Here is a 22,159-nt window from a genome sequence, read left to right as displayed (position 1 = left end):
CACAATCTGTTAATTAATGCATGTGCCAAATAACTAGCGGCTGATATTTTACATATTTCAAAGGACTTCTGCTCCGTCGTCCCGACACGGGTCAAGTAGCAAAATGGTTAAAGAGAAAAACAAATAGGCTGCACTTGGGCGTTCGGCAGGTTGTATCCTGTTGTTGCACATCTTTGGAAAATTTCCTTAATTTTGGTGGAGGTGGAGCAAATTGTATCTTCTTTTTTTGCGAAGAAGCAAATTGTTTTTTGGGGAGGTTATTCAGAAGCAAATGCCTTATGGTTAGCCCTCGACTACCGATCAAGTTCAATCTTCATCCTCAAACACAAAACCTGACGCTATAGTCTAACCTAGCTGCTTTGGGACGGCAAACTAACCTATTGTATAGTAGCACTGTAGCAGTGAAACAGCAATGATAAACTCAGGCGAACACAAAGACAACGAAGGTGCTGCAGCTGGGCCAGGTGAACGAAGGCTTTTAACTGAAGGTGGGCCCTGGCCCACGGGGCCGGCCTGTAGAAACCCAACCCTGAAGAACTCCAAATCCAAGTCGGCCGTGGAAACCCAACTACAAACAGTTCGTCTCCTTCCCCAACACAGCCATCGGACATCGCTGAAGCCACCGGCAGGTGGCAGCCACGTAAGGTCGTCGCCCTGCATGCTGGCGACTCAATCTTCCTCCAACCGGATCCGCTCCAGGTCGGGTTCCCTCTGTCTGATCGTTCTTCGTCGTGCTGCTACCGTTTAGCGCGCTCCAGTTTTTCGACAGAATGCGGCCAGAGAAAAAGAGCAAGAACGTGCCCGCGGCGAGTGGCAGTGACCGCATAGATGCGCTTCCGGATGACGTCCTGGAGCACATCATCGGCTTCCTGCCGGTGGATGAGGCTGGCCGGACATCGGTGCTCGCCAGGCGCTGGCGCCACCTTTGGAAGTACGCCACGGCCCTGCGAATCAGGTGCGTCGAGGACGACGCGTGCTTCTCGCATCAGCGAGGCTTGAAGCACTCCCAGGATCCGGAGGCCATCGACGGTATGCTACGCCTCCGCGGACGTGCGCCCCTTCAAGTATGTGAGCTCACGTTCGATTGCTTCTACAAGGACGACGACGTTGTCCGCCTCAACCGTTGGGTCCGCCATGTCGTGATGTGCCAAGTTCAGAGGTTCAGGCTGGAGAACTTTTATGCCGCTGAGTTCATGGAGTTGGACAACCTGCCTCTCGTCTCGCGGCACTTGACCAGGCTAGAGCTTGTTGGCCTTTTGTTAAACAGCGATTTTTGCGACTTCTCGAGCTGTCCGTCGCTACAACATCTGGAGCTTAGCGACTGCTATTTTCGGAATGTCAAGAGGCTCTCATCAGATTCCGTGAAATGGCTAAGCATGACGGATTGTAATTTCAGCACAGAGAGCAGCACTCTTATTCTTGTCCCAAGTCTTGTGTCACTACGCCTACATGCCCACCTGTACAGGCCTCCTATTCTTGGGAGCATGCCATTATTGCAAGAGGCATATGTTAGAGTTCCCCTTTTGGATAATTTCCCGATGGTTTGTGAAGAGGAAAATTGTTACTCTTGTCATGATATCATGGATAACAACAAGTGTGCCCTTCTGAATGGTTTATCAAATGCGGAGAAGTTGGCATTGCTATCAGAATCCACCACGGTATGATTACACTTTTGCCTTTAACACCTCTGGTTTCCTATTATTCGTGTTGCAGTATCCACATCCTCTTCTAGCCATGCATTCATAAAGTTGCTCAGCAATCAGGTTCTTTATAACCATCAGATTCACACTGAGTATTAGATAATTTTTCTGTCCACATTTTGTCCAGTTTATTTTCAAAAGCGATTTGAAGCAGTGCCCTACATTTAGCAAGTTAAAGACATTGTTACTCAATGATCACTGGTGTGTACCTCCTGACTTCTCTGCACTAACCTGCATTCTCAAGAACTCACCAGTGCTAGAGATGCTCGTTCTTCAACTCTTTTCCAAGGTATTTCTTTTCCCCTTATTGGATACTTCCTGTCTTGTTGAAGTAGTTATGGTTATCATGGTTAACTATTTTTGTTTACTTCAGGAACATGACCATATAGTGGAAATAGAAGGAAGATACCATCCAATGGTGGACAGATCAGCTGTGATATCAAAAGACCTCAAGGCAATCAAAATCAAATGTGAAGCGGTTGATGAGAACGTCCACAAAATTTTAAAGTTCATGTGCACACTTAACATATGTAAGTGAGCTCTGAACTAGCAACACTCTCTATTCTCTCTATATTTGTGAAATTCTCCTTATACAGGAGTGAAAACGAAAATAGGATTTTTTTTTAGTACCAAATGAATTAAGAGATGAGAAACCGTGTGGCTGCAGTTGTCATTAACATGATATATTCACTTGTTAATAGTTATGAGCAGTAACAGGTATTTTAACCAAACTATTCTACTTGTCATGCTCAATTATGTTGTGACCAAATTTCTCTGATTCTAATATACGCACACTAGTAGAGAATTGGGCTTTAGTCCCAGTTGGTAGGGTGCAAATATCTGCAAAAAAAAAATCCCGAGCTTCCCAGGAGGCCCCCCACACGCGATTTTTCACGTGAAATATGCACGTGCGCGGTTCGTGGGATTCGAACCCACAACCTCCAGCCTCGCGCGTAGCTTCCTTGCCATCCCATCTACACACCACATCTGACTATATAGGGGATGCTATCCTTTTGTATTAACTCGTGGGGGACCCTTTTATCCCGGTTGGAAACACCAACCGGGATAAAAGACCCCCTTTTATCCCGGTTGGTATTACAAACTGGGATAAAAGGGTTCGAGGATTTAATCCTCTTCCAGTCACCTTCCAGTCACCTCGTTGGGGACCCTTTTATCCCGGTTTGAAACACCAACTAGGATAAATGACCCCCTTTTATCCCGGTTGGTGGTTTGAAACACCAACTAGGATAAATGACCCCCTTTTATCCCGGTTGGTATTACAAACCGGGATAAAAGGCTCTTGACCCTTTTATCCCGGTTGGTGTTACCAACCGGGATAAAAGGGGGGTCTTTTATCCCGGTTGGTGTTTCAAACCGGGATAAAAGGCCTCTCAGAGTCTTTTTTTCCCACTAGCCTTTGCAATCGGGATAAAAGGTCCTGGTTGGTGAGCCCCCCACCAGTGACCGAGTTTTAGTCCCGGTTGGTGAACCTTTTGTCCCGGGCCAACTTTAAACCGGGACAAAGGGGGGCGCATGGAAAGCCAATTCTCTACTAGTGGCACATCCCTCCCCCTTAACCCAATCATTTTTGTTTGATTTTCCTTCTGTCACCACTTGCACATTTTTAAAAGGAAAATGTACCTACCGCCCCTTTGAACCCTTCCAGTCAATGATCTTAACCTGTTATGTTGTACTATTCATGGTGCATTGTAGCACCCTCCCATTTTTCATCTGTCACCTGCCAACGTGAGATTAGTTAGAAATTAGAGAAAAACATGTATTTTTATTTTAATTTAGGTTGTTTCTGCTTTGATGTCTTCCTTGCATTAGATATAACTTTGCTTAGTTCATTATAGAGTATTATTTTTAAGGTACGCATCATACCCTCTAAAGCAAGCTACAAAGAAATATTTTAGTATATCCCGTGCTTCGAAATTTCTCTGATTCCAATTTCTAACATACACATATGCTGTCATTTGCTTGCCCAATAATTTATCGTTCTCTGTTTTCCATCTAGTTGACTCTTTGGTTTCCATGCAAGTTTAGTGGATTGCTTTGTATTAAACTTATCAGTTCAGATGATTATCAAATAATTATTAGTATTTAGTAGACTTTTTATTGTGTTAGTACGGTAATTTTGAAATAATTTGCAGTCCAACGTGCTAGTGAGTTATGCTTCTTCCGGTATTATTTTAGGTTTCTCTGTCATGTGCTCCTTGTGTCCCAACAAAAAAGTGCAATTCTAGCTATGCACCTAGACAGTGCTATGTCTATGTGCATATATAGTTAGAGTTGTATTCTTTGTTGGGACGGAGGGAGTAGCCAGTTGTTTCTTGCATAACATCTCTATATAAACTTATTGTGCCTTCTTATTATTTTACAGGTTTCATTTTCAAGTAGACGTAAAAAAATTGGGCTGCTAGAGGATCTACTATCTCTTGGATTCAGAAGATTAAGGCTAAAGATTCACTAGGTTGCCTGCTTCTGTCTGTGGGTATCTCGTGATGATTCCGGTGATTGGAAGGTGTATACATGAAAATATGATTGTAGTTCATATAACTTGTGTTTTGTTTGGACCACCTTACGTCATTTTACTTCTGCACTTTTTGTTTGTGGGGATTGATTTAACTTTTAGCCACAGTCTACGTATATGTCCTATATCTATTTAGATTTTAGAATATACCTAAGCTGAAAACTTAAGCACTCTGGTTTAAATTTAACAAAGTATCTATTATATGTTTCTATTTCTTTACATGAATGTGTGAAGTCTTCATTCCGATATAAAAAGATACAGTTGCACAAAAGCAAAAACAATTTAGTCTCTTCAAGACACAGCAGCGCTAAGCTGTACCTTGCTAGCGGTCTATTTGTGCCCTAACACCGCCTTCCCTCTCCATCACTCCAAGTCCCCCTCCTTTCTGCAACAAAACATGAGAGGCAAACCCCATCCCGTTAGACGACCTGAGCTGTTTTTTGCCCAGCACGAGCCCGAGCCCGCTAGGATTTGACTCGCCCATACTTGCTATGGGATTTGTAGTCAACGAAAATCAAAGCCGGCCCAAGCTCACCCAAACAATTTAATTTATTTATTTTTCAACTGAAAAACAACGGGAAGTCTGAACCAGGTCTAAAAAATCACCCCGACAATGATAGGATGGTCATGGGAACAAATTTTCAACCCGACATGAACCGTTATTTTTTTCAACTTGGCCCGGTCCTAGAAATGCTCAGGTAGCTAGGCCTGCAACCTTCCTCCTTGGATTCTGCCCATTGGAACGGCAAAGTAAGGGATTGTATTGGATCAAATAAAAAAAATATCTTCGGTTGCCTACAGAAAGTCAGCAACGGCAAACTATGGGATCATATCAGATCAAATAAAGTCAGGAACTGGATCCTTTGCCTGCCATTTTTTGTCGACCTCCGCACCCCAGCCGCAGCAACGGATGTATCCTGTATAAATTAAATTGGTCAGCACTTACATTATCTGAATTTCTTCATCTGTTGAATAGTTTTATATGCTTGTTTTGCAGATGAGTCGAATTCTTATGGCTATGCTGTTGAGTCTAATAGCTCAATCCATTAAAAAAATGTAGATTTGCGAACTGGCTGTGCTTCTATATTGTTCTTTCTTGTGTTATCCATCTTTTATTTTTGTCTCATTTGATCATAACCAAATCAAAACTTCTTGAGTTCAATGTTGTAAGATAGTCTAATCGAACCTAGTTGCCATGGCACCGATAAGGCCCTGACCGGACAAATAATTGGGTGATAAAGTCCAACTAATCAGGTTTTTACCTAGTCGCCTCAGTACCGACTAGGATGACTGATCGCAATTAGTCGGACAACTAGATAACACTGCTTGAGTTGGTTAGAATTCATAAACTATTAAGAAGCAAGAGGAAGATCAAGAGAGATGTTTTCATAGTCATCTCATATTATTTTGCGATTTTATTTTCATAAATTTTACAAAACCATAGAAATTCCCACATACAAATGAAGCTCCATCCTTGGCAGATGGATAGTAGATGAGAAAGGCAGGTTAATAGAATACGTTACTGTTGTCGTTCTGTTTTCATTCTTTTATGTTTCTTATTGTTTTTCAACTGCACAATTTTGCTGTATGTATACCCAAGTTTCAAAGTTCTTTCCCTTCCCCATAACAAAATTACTTCTATTGAATTTTTTCTTTAAGCCAGATAGTTGTTCAAATGCACGAAGCAAGAGTTTCATATTCGTACCTTGTAACTTTGAAATTTTGATAAAACAATCCTTGGAAATATTTAGCTGCAAGGTATCCCGGTGAAGTCCATTCTAGCATATTGGGTTTCTTTGCCAAGTACTTTTGTTGAGACCTTTATCAAGTATAAGCGTTCTTATTTTCTCAGATAACATGTTATCTCTAAACTTACTGTTCTTTTCTGTTATCGTACACATGCAGATTTTGTTTTCGAGCAGGTGGAATAAAATGTGGACTGTCTGTGATGGATCTGCCATCTCTTCATTATTAAGAAATTTAAGGAATAAGTTTTGCAGTGACAAGGTGTGTCATCTTCGTTTAATGGGTCTCATGTCAGATTACAGACTGCAGTCACTCGAAGCTATGGACATGGCAAGAACTTGTTTGAAACTTAAGATGATTTAGTTGAACTGCTGGTCTGTTATGTCAGGTTGCTACTATGTTGCAATTTTGGCTCCTATGGATTTGCTCCTATCCTGAATGATGTGGTTTTACCTTATTTCCGCCCCTTAAATGCAGAAAGCTGACAGCGCATTGTGCCCCAATTCTTGCACCATCAGTTTAATTCGTTGGATGGCATCTTTCATTTCTTACTGAAAATTGTAGTAGTGAGCCTCACCTCCTTCGATTATGAAAATTGTAGTAGTAGCCCCTCAAAATGGCATCATTAGTTTCTTATTGAGACTAGTAGCCCCTCAAGCATTTGTAGTAGTTTGAGGCCAACGAGTTAAATGGAACTCTTGCGATAATGGTGACTTTCTGTCCCAGACTCTGTTATGCAACACTCTTACTTCCTGATTCGAAGGCCCTGACTCGAATTGGTTGTTTGCAATTCTACCCCCGGGCCCCCATGATTTTCGCGGAGGTGTCCAGTTGCTTGGATTGCCTTTCCAAGTTGGGCACTGCGAAGGTATTTTGCTGCGCTTGCCTCGCCTTTAGCTCTTCTAGCTCGGCTTGCAATTTTTTCACTTCTCCTCTGGCTTGTTGTACCTCCTGAGCGGCTTGCGCTGCCCTTTGCTGTGCTTCAACCTGCTCTACCAGCCTGAGTTTGTCTTAATTCAGCTCTTTTGCCTCCTGCCTTAACCTGGCTAATTCAATTTGGCGTTAAGTTTGCTGCAACCCTTACTCCTTGTACTTCCAATGCACTTTGCCTTTCTTGCACTACGTTAGCCTCACTTCCTCTTGGAGCTTCTTGGTTTAAACTTGTGCTCGGATCATTTGCATTCAACTCATTGGTTGGAACTGTCTAGCTTGAATAGACCGTATTTCCTAGGAGCCATTGTGGATTTTCTTATGAGCTACGAACGGTGGGTGCCAAAATGTTGGTTCTGAGCAAGCTCCAAACCAAACATTTAGAATTGTGAGCACAAATGAAAGAAATGGGATCCTCAAGGGACTTGTGGTGACGCTCATTATTGACATCCTTTTAGTGCTATTTAACTAGTATTTTCATGCTTAATCCTATACTAACCCGCCACTTAGCACCTAAAATAACTCCATTATTGTATATGTGTGGTATTTTGAAGTATATTGCATTATAATAGAAAATACGACATAATCAAGGGGGTTTGCATAAACAACTAAATGGATATTTGGATATAGGTCGTCAAGGGAAGCCAGCACGAGGAAGGAGAGGACCAGAAGGGCTAGAAAGGCCACAGACCGATTGGCTTGGGACCCTTTGGACCGATCAGCCTAGCCCATTCCACGATCTGGTCGACCTCTTATTTCTTCAGCGTGAAGTCTACGATGATATCTAGGGTTTTTTCACACATTGACCTAGAGCCACCACCATTGACCTAGAGCCGCCGCCTAGGGAGACTATAAATACCCCCTCATGAACTTCAAGGAGAGAGTAGGCAGGAGAAAGAGGAGAAAACACCACGTAAACACTATTCACCACCGCCACAAAGGAGGAAAAATGGAGAGAAGATTGGATCTACGAGAAGCCACGCGAAGCGGAGCACTAGAGAAGGGAGAAATCTCCCAAGCCGATCGGCTTGGAGGTGCCCAGGACGATCGACCTGGGGCTTTCTGCCCCCGTTCGTCATCACCTTCGGTCCAGTTGATCTACAAGGCGATCTTTACCTAGAATTCTATTAACATGTGTAAGATCATGGGTAAAGTCTCTGTTTGTCCTCGGGGTTGTATGTAGATCTTGATTTGTAATCGCAGAACCTCTTGTTTAAGATCTGTTTGTTATTTATCACATCTTGATGATGCTCCTTCATGTAATGGCTAGCTAGGGCTACTTTGGGTTGCTTATTTGCTTACCTAGAGTTATCATCAATCCGTGTTCCTAACGTTTAATATTTGAGTACCCTCGTATATTGACTACGTGCGAGAGGAAAAGTGTTGGGCATGGTTCACATCCACTCACAATAACACTTTGATCCAATTCTTTCATGCATGGTGATTATATCTACAAGTAATCCTAGATCCCTGGGACAAGCGTTTTATTTATCTTGTTTACATTCATACTCTCTATCTGCTTTAATCTAACTCACTGGTTCTTTTGTCAGATCAATTTTATCATATACAAAGAACCTTCAGTTACATAGATTAGTGATTAGTTAAACGTGCAAATCCACTTGTTCCATGGATTGATAAACCTTGGGGAATTACTCTAAGAGAAGAGCTACAACTGATCCGTACGCTTGCGGTTCATAAATTTACATGTTAACTGCCCATCAACAATTTGTATTTTTCTCAAATGAAATTCACTGTACGGCCAACCGATATTTTACATTCTATATTTATCCTTATTCAACTGCTACATCTTCAAAATATGTTGTACATAATGTTAAACAAAGAGTCCTAAATCGAATTGAATTTTACTTGCGAGTCACGCGGTTCATGCCATATTGGTCACGTTAGGAACGTGACCTGCCCTTCGAACAACTTTTTTTTTTAAGGAATAGGAGGATGACCCCTACTGAATTTATTAAAGAGTTAAACAATTACAAAACAAAGCCGAAGCAAAAGAAAATAGAGACAAAAACAAAGGAAAGAAAGAGAGAGAAAAGTGTTCAAGCAACAGGTTACAAAGCATCTACCCAGTCTAACATAAGGGATTGCATTTGGGTCCTGGCCCTACGAAGGGCTACCAGACGAAAATCTGAAACAAATTTCCTTGTGACATCCCTGATCGTCGGAGCAGAATTATTGAAAGTCCAGTCGTTTCTGGTTGTCCAAATACTCCAAGTCATGAGAATTATGATTTCCATAAAGAATAGTAATTGTAGCTGTCTTCGAATGGTATTGAAAATGGAGGTGACCGATCTGGTGGAAGGGTATGTGATACCAACTGAGCGCCAACAGGCCTTAGCAAAATTGCATCGCAGGAAGAGATGTGCTGCTGTCTCGTGTTTCTGTAGGATACACATTTCACAAGTTGTAGATTCCAAAAACATGGACCTCCTGCTTAAGACATCTTTGGTATTGACTCTGTCTTTGATGAGTAACCAGAAGAAAACTTTGTGCTCCTTTTGACATGTGGATCTCCATAGCCAACTATGGATCGGGTGGACTCCTCTTTCTCCAATGAGGGTTTTGTATGTCTTGGAAGCTGAAAAGATAGGATTACCCCAGCTGTAAACCCATAGGTCTTGAGGCTATGTATTATCAATCTGTTGTAAGAATTTTTATAATTGTGCAAACTGACCATGTGCCTCTGCTGACAATGGAAGATGTACTGCATTAATCAAATCGATGGATATATTGTCTATTCGAACACCTTCGCTTCTCTGAATGTTCCGCCCATTGAATTGCCCTGGGAAGGTCTTAGTCTGTCCTTCCATCCCGACGTGCCGTCCGAGAACACCTTCGGTCCATCCCGCTATGCCACGGTCCCTGCACAATAGACAATATATCCATCGAACACCCTAACGCTAAAACATTCGAAGTTAAATGCCCTGCAAAGGTACTGATCAACAGCGAAGGTATTGACACGACGGAGGTGTTGACCAAGCGCGTGAGGGGAAACTTGATTTAGATCCCCAACAATAATAGCAATGCACCTTTTCCTTTTTTGAAACTAGGCTATACTCACTTGCTAAAACTTCAGATGGCTTACCTTTCGCTTCACTTTCTTTCGCAGGTATTTTCAGTTGAAAGGAGAGGATTTTCTATGCCCTTCCCTATTTATGGTTCTATCCTTCCAACTGAATGTTTATTTGGGTGCCGTTTATGGAGAATTTAGTGGCCTCGGGTTTCCTAGTGGCAATACACCTTTTCCTTTTAGTTGGGCAGGTTAACTCACTTGGTAATAAGCAAGTTTTCTTCTAAAACAAATACAATTCTCGTTCAGTTGGCTAGCTCAGACTTTCATGTAAAAAGATAGATTGTTATTGCCTCGCCATTAGGCAGTGCTCCCTCCGACGCAAAATAAGTGTTTTTTCAGCCTTTAAAATTTGTCCCACAAAAAATGTTCTTTTAGCTCCCAGTAAACCTCATTTAATTAAAGCAACATCAACACCAGTAAAAAAAACATATGAAAAAGTGCGTAAATCCAATAAAATGATCAATTGATGCTATTTTTCTTGTTCCAATGCAAATGCATTTATTCAAGATCAAAAACCTAAACAGATAGCATGATTTTCAATTATAATTAATATTAGTTATTAGGGGTAACATAAATATTTCTCACCACTACTAGTGTGTCTGAAATTTTCTAAACGGACACTTATTTTGGGATGGAGTACTATCTTTTGATCAAGACACTTTCTTTAAATAGGTAAGTGGAGAAAATGCCTATTGACAAGCAATATAGCATTGCCCACATGTTTTTTTACCTGGCCTGTTTGGAGTTTTAGTGGAGCTGGCAATGAGCAGAGCCATATGCAGGAGAGTGTGGTATTTAATTTCGAGTGGAGTTGTCATCTTTCTCTCTGTGTGATCGTATTTAAAGATTTTGAGTTGTCTTTTTTCAAAATTCTGCAAAGAAACTTTGGAGCTACTTGATTTATTTAGCCTCAACAGCTGTCGTTCATTGATCTCTACCTGTAACTAATACATGTATAACGTGTCTAGTTTTCGTTGCCACTTTTGGCCTATAGACCTTCAATGGATTGGGAAACAACAGAATTAACTCAGCTCTGTTGACTGCAGAGATAGCGACCTGATCCTACCGACTCGTGTATGTGGATTGCGGACTCAGTACACCAGCCAAACAACAAAGGGAAGTTTAGAGCATCAGGATCATCAACTGCACACTGCAATACATATTATGGTCAAAGAGTGACACTGGTGCAGGCCTGGTGGTAACTGAGTGTTCTACACAATACTCCAAAATAGGATGGAGGATCAGGCCTAGCACCACGCGAGAACCACATACGCATACACTGATTCTTAATAGGATGGAGGATCAGGCCTAGCACCACGCGAGAACCACATACGCATACACTGATTCTTCGCAATTCCTTCGCTCCGAAGGATTTCCCCAACTCATCTCCAGCCTGGTATAAAAACGGAAAAATTAATTTTCGTACGAAACTGGAATTTGGGCCAATACTTCTCGATCCTTTCACTGAACGTCGCTTTCTTCCTCCACTTTCCATCGCTCCCTTCCTCCTGCCTGCAGCGACATCTCTTGTAACATTCCTGAACTGGGATGCTAGCTGCTTTGGGTTGGTTGATTCAGATATTAAACCGTGTGTTCAATAATTCAGAGGTTCAGAGGTCCAAACCGTGTGTTCAAACGGTGCCCAGTTTCGTCAGTCGGAAAAACCATCGAACGACCAGCAGCTCGCCAAAAGAAAAGAAAAGGAACTCCCTTCTTCTTGCTATCGCCGATTCGCCAGCAGTTGACGGTCAGATCTGGATGATCGGGTCTCTAAACCGGTCTCCCAATCGGTCGGATCGGTTTGAACAAAGTAATCCAAATGTAAATTGGACTTCACCATTATGTAGCTCTTGTCGAGTAGATCATAATTCATATGTACAACGTCTGATTTGAAATTCGGATAAGAGAGTTATGATCTCAGAAAGATCTGCTCTCGAGGAGACAGGTCGGACCGGTTTGCACACCTGTTAGACTAGTTTGGGTCTGTAGAGTCCGAGTAGGAGTTGTATTTTTACAAGAGATTTGTTAAGGTTTCGACTCCATTAGAGGCAAGACCTCCTCATCTTATAAACATAAAGGGCCACGACCGATTGAGGGTATCCAATCGATTACAAATCAATCTATTACTTTTTATCTTTACTTTTCCTCTTTCCCCTCCTTTTCCAACCACATGTGCCGTTCTTCTTCTGTCTTCATGGCATGAGGAGGCACCCTGGCTGGCTTGCTGAGCCTATGGCAACCTAACATGTACCTGCCTCGATGGGGTCCTCCCGGGCGGGCATTCGTTGGTCTCTCGCCGGGTTCCTTAGCGAGACGGGTCTGACTGGTCTGCCATACCAGTTGGATCGGCCTGTGCAGAGGAGCAGCAAGGAGCCCCTCCGCACGTCGCACATGAGAGTGCTTTTTGTGTGTTGGCCCTAAATTTTCATCAACATATTTTGGCAACTCTGCTAGGGAGGAAGAATCTGGCCGTCATGGCTGATCCATTGAGCCCTAGCAATATGGTTCTACATGAAGATGATTATGAGAAAGCTCGTGAAGAGTATGAGGAAGCTCGTGAATAGTATGAGAAAGCTCGTGAAGAGTATAACCAAGAAGCTCAACGGATCTGCAAGTAATCGTTTCTATCTTGTGGCAGCCACCATCGACTATCGCCATATTGAAAGAGATACAATCTTCGGGTACTATATCTGCTCGCTTATCCATCTATGTAAAATTATTGATTAATGAAGAGGATGGAGTAATTCAGTTTCTGATATTCAAAAGTTGGCTATTGAAAAGCCGGCTAATGTTATTATTGATCCTTGCAAAAATTTGCCAACTAATCATGTTGCTGGCCAAGATCAAGTTGGACCGTCTCTAGCCAAAGTTCCTGGTCCAAAGCCCTCTAGTAGCATCATAGAAACTATATCTAAGTACTTCCATGCGGGGGGGGGGGGGGGGCAATAAAACAAATGTAAAGGTGCTAGTTCTTCCAAGACCGGTCTAACCAATTTGCACACTGGTCGAACAGATTCTTCTGGGGGTTTCGCAAAATAAATCAGTACCAAAGCTGGTTAAACCTAAAAAAACCCAAGATTGGTGTTTGGAAAACCGTTGAATCCAAAGACCATAGCAAGCATCAAAAGGCAAAGCTAAAGTCCGATACAAAGCTTCCGATTAAGTCCCAAAGACAATGATGTCAATGATGCTAGTCGACTTAAAAATTCCAAGCATTCAAAATCTGTTCCAAAACAGAAGTTCCATGATCAAAATTGGCAATGAAATAATTTTCCAATATCAATGCCATTTCCTTCACATGGATGACATACGCCTATGTCATGGGAATTTTATTGTAGTATGTCATATTCTTATCCGTCATGTTACTATAATTCATATATGCCATCTTTTCCTAGATATTTATGTCTAGATTACATTACCTATAGGGAGCCGGTCAATAATGAGCCACCACCCATACATAATGACCGTTTTGATAAAAAAATCGGTCTATGCAGAAAAATAAGCGTAAGGTGATCAAGCAAGTCTATCGTGTAAAAAAAGATGGTAGATTAAATAAAAATTCAGATTGACAGTATTCATAGAAAAGTTGACCATTAAAGAAATATTGGCTAGTTCTGTTGATCAGATTGCCCCTGATGTTGAACATGTTTCAAACAATATAGCTGGACAACAATCAAGTTTGGTTGGGGGCAAGATGACCACAAAGTGGCTGGTTCTGAAGGAACCGGTCTAACCGGTGTTCAAACAGTCTGACCGGTCTTGCCTGAAATTTTGGTAGAGCTGAAAGTGTTAAGGTGATGAAGAAGAAGCCAAACTTTGCTGAATTGTTATATAGATATTATAAAATAGCTGAGCAAAAGCAAATCAATTGGTTAGAAAACAATCAAAGGAGGAATTCTTCATCACCAAGAGCGAAGAAGCATCAACGATCATCGTATTGGTTTTCATCATTTTATCCCATTGATGCATATGCCATAAAATGCATATTCAAGTATATCTAATTACAATCCATGGTTTTGGTATAATTCTTGGTCTTCATTTTATAATTATTAATATTATGCTTATGATTCACCAAGGAGCCATAATTGGCCGCCATGGTCACATCAAGATTTTAGTTATTAGATATGTTTGGATGTTTCAAAGCCGAAAGTAAATGTTTCATATGATGTTGTACTTGTTAGAATATTATTTCAGCTACATTAGCACCCATAAAGTGTTTAGAGACCGTCATATGGGTGATTTATTGCCTAGCATCATCTTTAGACAATTTTGATTATTGAGAATGTTTTCTAGCATGCAAGCTTTGCCATAAAATAGGGGGGCATGTTGACGGTCAAAATTAGAAGATCTGGACGATTGGATCTCTGAACCGGTCTCCCAACCGGTCAGATCGGTTTGGTCAAAGTACTCCAAATATAAATTGGACTTCACCATTGTGTAGCTCTCGTCATGTAGATCAAAATTTATATATAGAACGTCCAATTTTGACTTTAGATGAGAGAGTTATGACCTCCGGAAGATCTGCTCCCGAGGAGATAGGTCAGACCGGTTTGCACACCAGTCAAACCGGTTTGGGTCGGTAGAGTCCAAGTAAGAGTTGTATTTTTTCACGAGATTTATTAAGGTTTTGACTCCATTAGGGGCAAGACCTCCCCACCCTATAAATATCAAGGGCCACAGCCGATTGAGGGTATCCAATCGATCACAAATCAATCTATTACTTTTTATCTTTACTTTTTCTCTTTTCTCTCATTTTCCAACCACATGTGCTGTTCTTCTTCTATCTTTACGACATGAGGAGGCGCCCTAACTGGCCTGCCGAGCCTAGGGTAACCTAACGTGCGCCTACCCCGACAAGATCCCTCCCAGGTGGGCGTTCGTTGGTCTCTTACCGGGTTCCTCGGCTAGACCTATCTGACCAGCCTGTGCAGGAGCAAGGAATCCCTCCGTACCCGCACGTTTGAGTGCTTTTCATGTGTTGACGCAACACACCCTTGCAGGCACGCTCGCCTCCACCGCACCAGCTTTATAGCTCCCACGTGGTACTCTTCCGCTCCAGTCTCAGCTCCTTGGGTGTCCGGCGGCAGAGTGTTTCAGCGGGTGTGGTGGCCAACTGCAAGGTGATCAGTTCGGCGATCGAGGGTTTTTGCGGTGTCGAGGTCCGAGCAATCTTTCTTTCCAACCTTTTTCTTGGCCTTCTTCCCACTGAAAAAAGGTATGGAACCGAAAGCCTACTCTTGCACCCCGAACTGAATGTGCAATGGTGCATGCTTTTTATATCACTGTGCGCTTTAACTGTTGGATATATAAGCACTTTTAGTTTTAATTTAATCCAGAAATAAATCATGAATACAATGAACAGATAGCAAATTAAACTAGACATGTCTACGCAAGATCTAGACAAGTCTATCATTGCAAATAGAATCACACATTCTACCATACTATCCAGTGCTATCAGATTGCAACAGATCATAATAGCTAGTATGGAAGACATAATTTGAGATAAGAGATCGTACTTTTCTTTCTTTATGAAGACCGGCTCCTGGACGACTACCGGGTACAGCAGGCGATGATGATCAGCAGCCTAACGTTGTTCGCGACGACGAGTGACGCCCGAGTGACGAAGAGGTAGACGAGCCGTGGTGAAGGAGTCCACGAAGAACTTGACGAAGCGGAGGAAGCGATCGAGCAGTCGCGCAGAGCGCTTCCCAAAAACCTTATTCGCCCTCTCCCGGTGCAGGATCGCTGAAGATGACGGTTCCGGAGACCTGCTCTCCCAATCGCCGGTGCACGCCGACAATCGGGATGGAGTAGATTACGGTGGTGGCGCAACAGCGAGAGGAGGCAAAAACCTAACTAGTACAGACCACCTTAGGGATACCCTAACCTGGGGGCCTTCCCGTATAGTAGTCTATATTGCATCTTTTTCATGAGGGAGGTGGTCCATATATATAGGGAGGAAAAGCCCCAACACCCTCATCTATTAGCAATATGGGACTAACAGATGGTGTACCCCCTCTTTACGCTAATGGACCTTTGAGATTTATTTGAAATTCTGAAATTGCTTATGGGCTAGGCCCATTATTTAAACAATCCCCCACCAAATCTCAAATGCCCATTAGAGATTTTGCTTGTTTCTCACTGCTGTTTATATACTAGTGTTTTAGCGAGGACTGTTAAGTTGAACTCTCACCTAGAGCTTCAAGCTACATTCATCCACAACTTGAACAATGGACTAAGCCTTGAATTGCAAGTTTTGTGCGGACAAGTTTTACTCAAAGTCGGGACTAGTACGTGGCTGCCTGTAGCCTGCCCCGCGGGTGGGGCATATAGGTCGTACCCCCTGGTCTCTTCATGAGCTTAATAGAGATCACCCAAGTGTCACAGACTGTGACCTTACAATAGTCGGGCTCATATAGGTATATTTTTTCAAGATGTTCTGCAGGGCAACATCTTTGCTAATTAAAGCCAACAAAATATATTAAGGCAGTAGCCAGCCCGCCATGCAGTGGTTTGAGAGTGTTGCATCATTTCTCGAGTGGGTTAGTAGGATACTCTCATGCTATCCCATGGCTTGTTCTTCCCAGATCCTACTTCACGGGATCTCCGATCACATAGGTTGGGTTACCACCATGGTGTAGCTCATATGGGTCTCATACCCATCTCCTTTGATGCATTGTCTATCACATTACGTGACAGCCCCTTAGTAAACTGATATGCCAAGTTCTTATCAGTAGAGATGTAATCCACTGATATTACTCCGGAGTTTCTCATTTTCCTGACAGATTTCAGACGCCTCTTAACATATCTTGATAACTTCATATTGTCCTTAGAATTGTTCACTTTGACTATCACCGTTTGATTGTCACAATTCATAAGTATTGCCGGCATAGGTTTCTCGACAATAGGCAAGTGCATCAAGAGTTCATGTAGCCAATCAGCCTCAACTGTGGCTGTATCTAATGCTGCAAGTTCTGCTTTCATGGTAGACCTTGTTAAGATAGTCTGTTTGGATGACCTCCATGAAATAGCACCACCACCAAGAGTGAAGACGTATCCACTTGTGGCATACAGTTCATCAGATATCCAATTTGAATCACTATAGCCTTCCAGTACCGCAGGATACCCAGAGTAGTGAATTCCGTAATCCATAGTACCAACTAAATAGCGCATGACTCGCTCAAGAGCACGCCAATGATCATCTCCCGGATTAGAGGTAAACCGGCTCAGTTTGCAAACAGCATATGAGATGTCAGGCCTAGTAGCACTGGCTAAATACATAAGTGATCCAATAATCTGAGAGTATCTTAATTGGTCTCTACCAATTCTCTTATTTTTCCGAAGTATCAAGCTCGGATCATAAGGTGTGGGAGAAGGCTTACTGTCCTTGAAGCCAAACCGGCTCAAGACCTTTTCCACATAATGAGATTGCGTGAGAGTAATCCCATTCTCTCCTTTGATCAACTTGATATTCAGAATTACATCAGCCTCTCCCAGATCTTTCATGTCAAAATTTTGGCACAGAAATGACTTGACCTCTTTAATCACGTCAAGATTTGTACCAAAGATCAGTATGTCATCGACATACAAGCACAATATAACTCCCTCACCCCCACCATGGTGGTAGTACACACATCTATCAGACTCATTGACAGAAAAGCCTGCTGATATGAGTGTAGTATCAAATTTCTCATGCCACTGCTTAGGTGCTTGTTTCAGGCCATACAAAGATTTCAGCAATTTACACACCTTGTTCTCTTGACCCTTTATTACAAACCCATCAGGCTGATTCATATAAATTTCCTAATCCAACTCTCCATTAAGGAAAGCTGTCTTAACATCCATCTGATGGACGAAAAGACCATGTGAGGCAGCAAGGGAAAGTAATACTCGAATACTGGTCAATCTCGCAACAGGTGAGTAAGTGTCGAAGAAATCTTTACCTTCTTTCTAGGTATAACCCTTAGCCACAAGTCGAGCCTTGTACTTATCAATAGTACCATCAGGCCTAAGCTTCTTTTTGAACACCCACTTGCAACCCACAGGTTTACAACCATACGGTCGATCAACAACCTCCCAAGTTCCATTAGAAAGAATAGAGTCCATCTCACTATGGATAGCTTCTTTCCAATCATCTGCATCTGGAGATGCAAATGCCTCTGAAATAGTCTTAGGAGTATCGTCTACGAGATAGACAGTGAAATCATCACCAAAGGACTTTGCAGTTCTTTGTCTCTTGCTCCTCTTAGGAGCTTCACTGTTAACCTCCTCATGAACTGGTTCAAGTGTTTGTTCAGCATGATCAGGAAGCACAATAGGTTCAGGAGTTGTCTCAGCAATCATATCAGAAGATAGTCTAGACATACTATGCAATTGTTTCATAGGAAATATATTCTCAAAGAAAGTAACATCACGAGACTCCATCAAGGTATTAACATGAACATCAGGCACCTCTGATTTAACCACTAAAAATCTATTGGCTATGCTATGATGAGCATATCCCAAAAAGACACAATCCACAGTTTTAGGTCCCAACTTACGTTTCTTGTTGATTGGCACACTAACTTTGGCTAAGCAACCCCAAGTGCGTAAGTATGAAAGTGATGGTTTTCTTCCAATCCATTCTTCATAGGGGGTTTTCTCCTTATTCTTCATGGGTACTTTATTCAGGACATGACATGAAGTCAATATAGCCTCCCCCCACCATGCCTTAGATAATCCACTGGTGTCTAACATGGCATTCACCAAGTCAGTCAAAGTGCGATTCTTTCTTTCGGCAACCCCGTTTGATTGGGGCGAATAGGGAGGCGTCCTCTCATGTACAATACCATGTTCTTCACAGAACAAGTCAAAATCATTAGAGAAATACTCACCACCACGATCAGACCTAATTCTCTTTATGTTTTTCTCAAGTTGATTCTCAACTTCAGCCTTATAGATTTTAAAGTAATTAAGAGCCTCATCTTTCATTTTCAATAAATATACATAGCAATTTCTAGACGCATCATCTATCAAAGTCATGAAATATCGTTTTCCACCTTTGGTCAACACACCATTCATCTCGCATATATCAGAATGAATTAGTTCAAGTGGTGCCAAGTGTCTCTCCTCTGCCACCTTGTGAGGTTTTCGAGGTTGCTTAGATTACACACAACTAAGGCACTTAGAACCTTTGACAATGGAAAAATTTGGAATTAAACACAGGCTGGAAAGTCGAGACATAGAACCAAAATTCAGATGACATAAACGTGAATGTCAAACACTAGCATCACTCTCATTAATACCATCACAAATATAGTTCACAGATTTATTGCAATAACCTGAAAGGGAAAAGCGGAACAAGCCTCCGCACTCATAGCATTTACCAATAAATTGTCCACTCTTAGACATGACAATTTTATTAGACTCAAGCACTACCTTAAAACCATCCCTACACAAAAGGGAGCCACTAACTAGATTCTTCCTAATAGAAGGGACATGCTGCACGTTCTTCAGTTGCACGATCTTTCCCGAAGTAAACTTCAGATCTACCGTACCAACACCATGAACAGAAGCATGTGACCCATTCCCCATTAGGACGGAGGAATCCCGAGCGACCTGGTAAGATGAAAACAAGGAGGCATCAGCACACACATGAACATTAGCACCAGTATCAAGCCACCAAGTATTAGTAGACTGAAACACTGAAAAAACAGAAGGTAAGTTACCATACCCACTATTTCCGTCTCCAGCGCTAGTCACCATGCTCACAGACTTCTGCTGTGGAGGTTTTCTTCCTTTGTGGTTTGGGCACTTCTTTGCCCAATGGTCAGTAGAACCGCACACGAAGCATCCCTCGTTCTCCTTGTTCTTCTTCTTCTTGAAGGTAGTGGACTGCTTAGGCTTATTGTTCTTGCCCTTGCCACCATTGCCATTGTGATGTGATTGGTGCACCATATTGACACTGGTCTGACCCTCAACAGCTTTAGATCGTCCATCTTTAGCCCGAGCTTTCTCCTCAACATCAAGAGACGCAATCAAGTCTAAAACAGAAATTTCTGTCCTCTTGTGTTTGAGAGAAGTGGCGAAATCCCTCCAGGATGGAGGTAACTTGGCAATAATGCCCCTAGCCACAAACTTGTCGGACACGACAATCTTTAGCAGATCGAGTTCCTTCACCATGCACTGTAATTCATGAGCCTGAGCGACTACAGATTTTTCGTCAACCATCTTGTAGTCATGATACTGCTCAATGATGTATAGTTCAGTGCCAGTATCTGAGCCACCGTAGTTGGCAGTCAGATCGTCCCACAACTCCTTTGCAACCGTGTGATGAAGGTACACATCCTGCAGATGTTCTGCAAGTGCACCAATCACAGCGCCCAAGAAGATTGTGTTGGCTTCCGAATATTCTTTCTCCTTTTCAGGAGAGAGAACCCCTTCCGGCTTGCCATTGGACACCCAGAACACCTTCATGGCAGTAAGCCACAACGTGGCTTTCACCTGCCACCTCTTGAAGTGCACGCCAGCAAACGGTGCTGGCCTCAGTGCATCAAGAAATCCAGCCATAAAACTAAAGTGCCTACTATAAGGTTTTTGGATTGTTGGATATATAAGCACTTTTAGTTTTAATTTAATCTAGAAATAAATCATGAATACGATGAACAGATAGCAGATTAAACTAGACATGTCTACGCAAGATCTAGACAAGTCTATCATTGCAAATAGAATCACACATTCTACCATACTATCCAGTGCTATCAGACTGCAACAGATCATAATAGCTAGTATGGAAGACATAATTTGAGATAAGAGATCGTACTTTTCTTTCTTTATGAAGACCGGCTCCTGGACGACTACCGGGTACAGCAGGTGACGATGATCAGCAGCCTGACGTTGTTCGCGACGACGAGTGACGCCCGAGCGATGAAGAGGTAGATGAGCCGTGGTGAAGGAGTCGACGAAGAACTTGACGAAGCGGAGGAAGCGACCGAGCAGTCACGCAGAGCGCTTCCCAAAAACCTTATTCGCCCTCTCCCGGTGCAGGATCACTGAAGACGACGGTTCCGGAGACCTGCTCTCCCAATCGCCGGTGCACGCGGACAATCGGGATGGAGTAGATTACGGTGGCGGCGCAGCAGCGAGAGGAGGCAAAAACCTAACTAGTACAGACCACCTTAGGGATACCCTAACCTGGGGGCCTTCCCGTATAGTAGTCTATATTGCATCTTTTTCATGAGGGAAGTGGTCCATATATATAGGGAGGAAAAGCCCCAACACCCTCATCTATTAGCAATATGGGACTAACAGATGGTGTACCCCCTCTTTACGCGAATGGACCTTTGAGATTTATTTGAAATTCTGAAATTACTTATGGGCTAGGCCCATTATTTCAACATTAACTGCTGAAGTTGTTTACTGTTAGGGTTCAATTACGTGTTTCTTCGATGATATTTGATCAGAGGCAGAGAGAAACAAGCCTTCGACATGAGACTGCGTCAAGTGTAGGGTAGGTACAGTGCTGTCTCCTATGTTCTGCAGTACTTGTCTTAGCACTGTCATGTAGTCTGAAAATTTTATAGGTGCAGAAATCGTTCGGTTTTGCCATTAGTCAGATAAAAGTTAAGCCTATGTAACCTGTGTACCTTGCGTACTGTTTTCCTTTCTGAAATTACCTTTGAAGCTTGACCCTTCCCCTGCTAGCTCTTTTATGATGCACAATACTACTACTTGGTTTATAGTATAGAGCAGATTTAATCATCCATTGTTATGGGTAATTAAGTAATTATTATATAGTAAAAAGTGAGATTCCAAATAGAATGATCTTGTAGACTTTATGCTAGTGTAAAAAAATATTAGCCTATACTATTCATGTATACTATCTATACCACAATTGAAGTTTTCAATACTATACAATTAATTTTGACCATCTGATATTTTTATACTAGTCATTTTTGAACACTAGTATAGTCTAGTACTGTGCGCCGTAAAAGAGGAGTTCTGTCCTGCACTGATTCAGTTATCAGCCTTATTAGTTTTTCAGTTCTCCATGAAAATGAAAAAAAGACTAGACCTTGACCGTTGACTTAACCTGCCATTTACTCCTGATCTTAAGAATGTATGAATTTAACTGGCCAAGTTTCCAACAGGGAAGCCAATGGTAGTACAAGTAAGATGGGA

The 22,159-nt window shown here is 42.3% G+C and overlaps 1 protein-coding gene across 1 annotated transcript; it reads left to right on the top strand.

Annotated features, from left to right (window-relative positions):
• The first annotated feature begins 770 nt into the window (after positions 1 to 770).
• Positions 771 to 12,564, top strand: LOC111258309 (F-box/LRR-repeat protein At3g58940-like). The gene is made up of 4 exons (XM_022829464.1): positions 771 to 1,658; positions 1,828 to 1,989; positions 2,074 to 2,230; positions 12,455 to 12,564. The coding sequence occupies exons 1-4, from the start codon at positions 771 to 773 to the stop codon at positions 12,562 to 12,564; spliced, it is 1,317 nt and encodes a 438-aa protein (XP_022685199.1).
• The last annotated feature ends 9,595 nt before the right edge of the window (positions 12,565 to 22,159 follow it).

This window comes from Setaria italica, chromosome VIII, assembly GCF_000263155.2.
Source record: "Setaria italica strain Yugu1 chromosome VIII, Setaria_italica_v2.0, whole genome shotgun sequence".
In the NCBI taxonomy this organism is placed as follows: domain Eukaryota; kingdom Viridiplantae; phylum Streptophyta; class Magnoliopsida; order Poales; family Poaceae; genus Setaria; species Setaria italica.
This window is presented reverse-complemented; position numbering and strand designations above follow the sequence as displayed.

Coding starts and splice junctions, on each gene's coding strand:
- LOC111258309 (XM_022829464.1), top strand. CDS start 771: ATGCGGCCAGAGAAAAAGAGCAAGAACGTGCCCGCGGCGAGTGGCAGT. Junction 1,990..2,073: donor TTCTTCAACTCTTTTCCAAG/GTATTTCTTTTC, acceptor TGTTTACTTCAG/GAACATGACCATATAGTGGA. Junction 2,231..12,454: donor CATGTGCACACTTAACATAT/GTAAGTGAGCTC, acceptor CAACTCTGCTAG/GGAGGAAGAATCTGGCCGTC.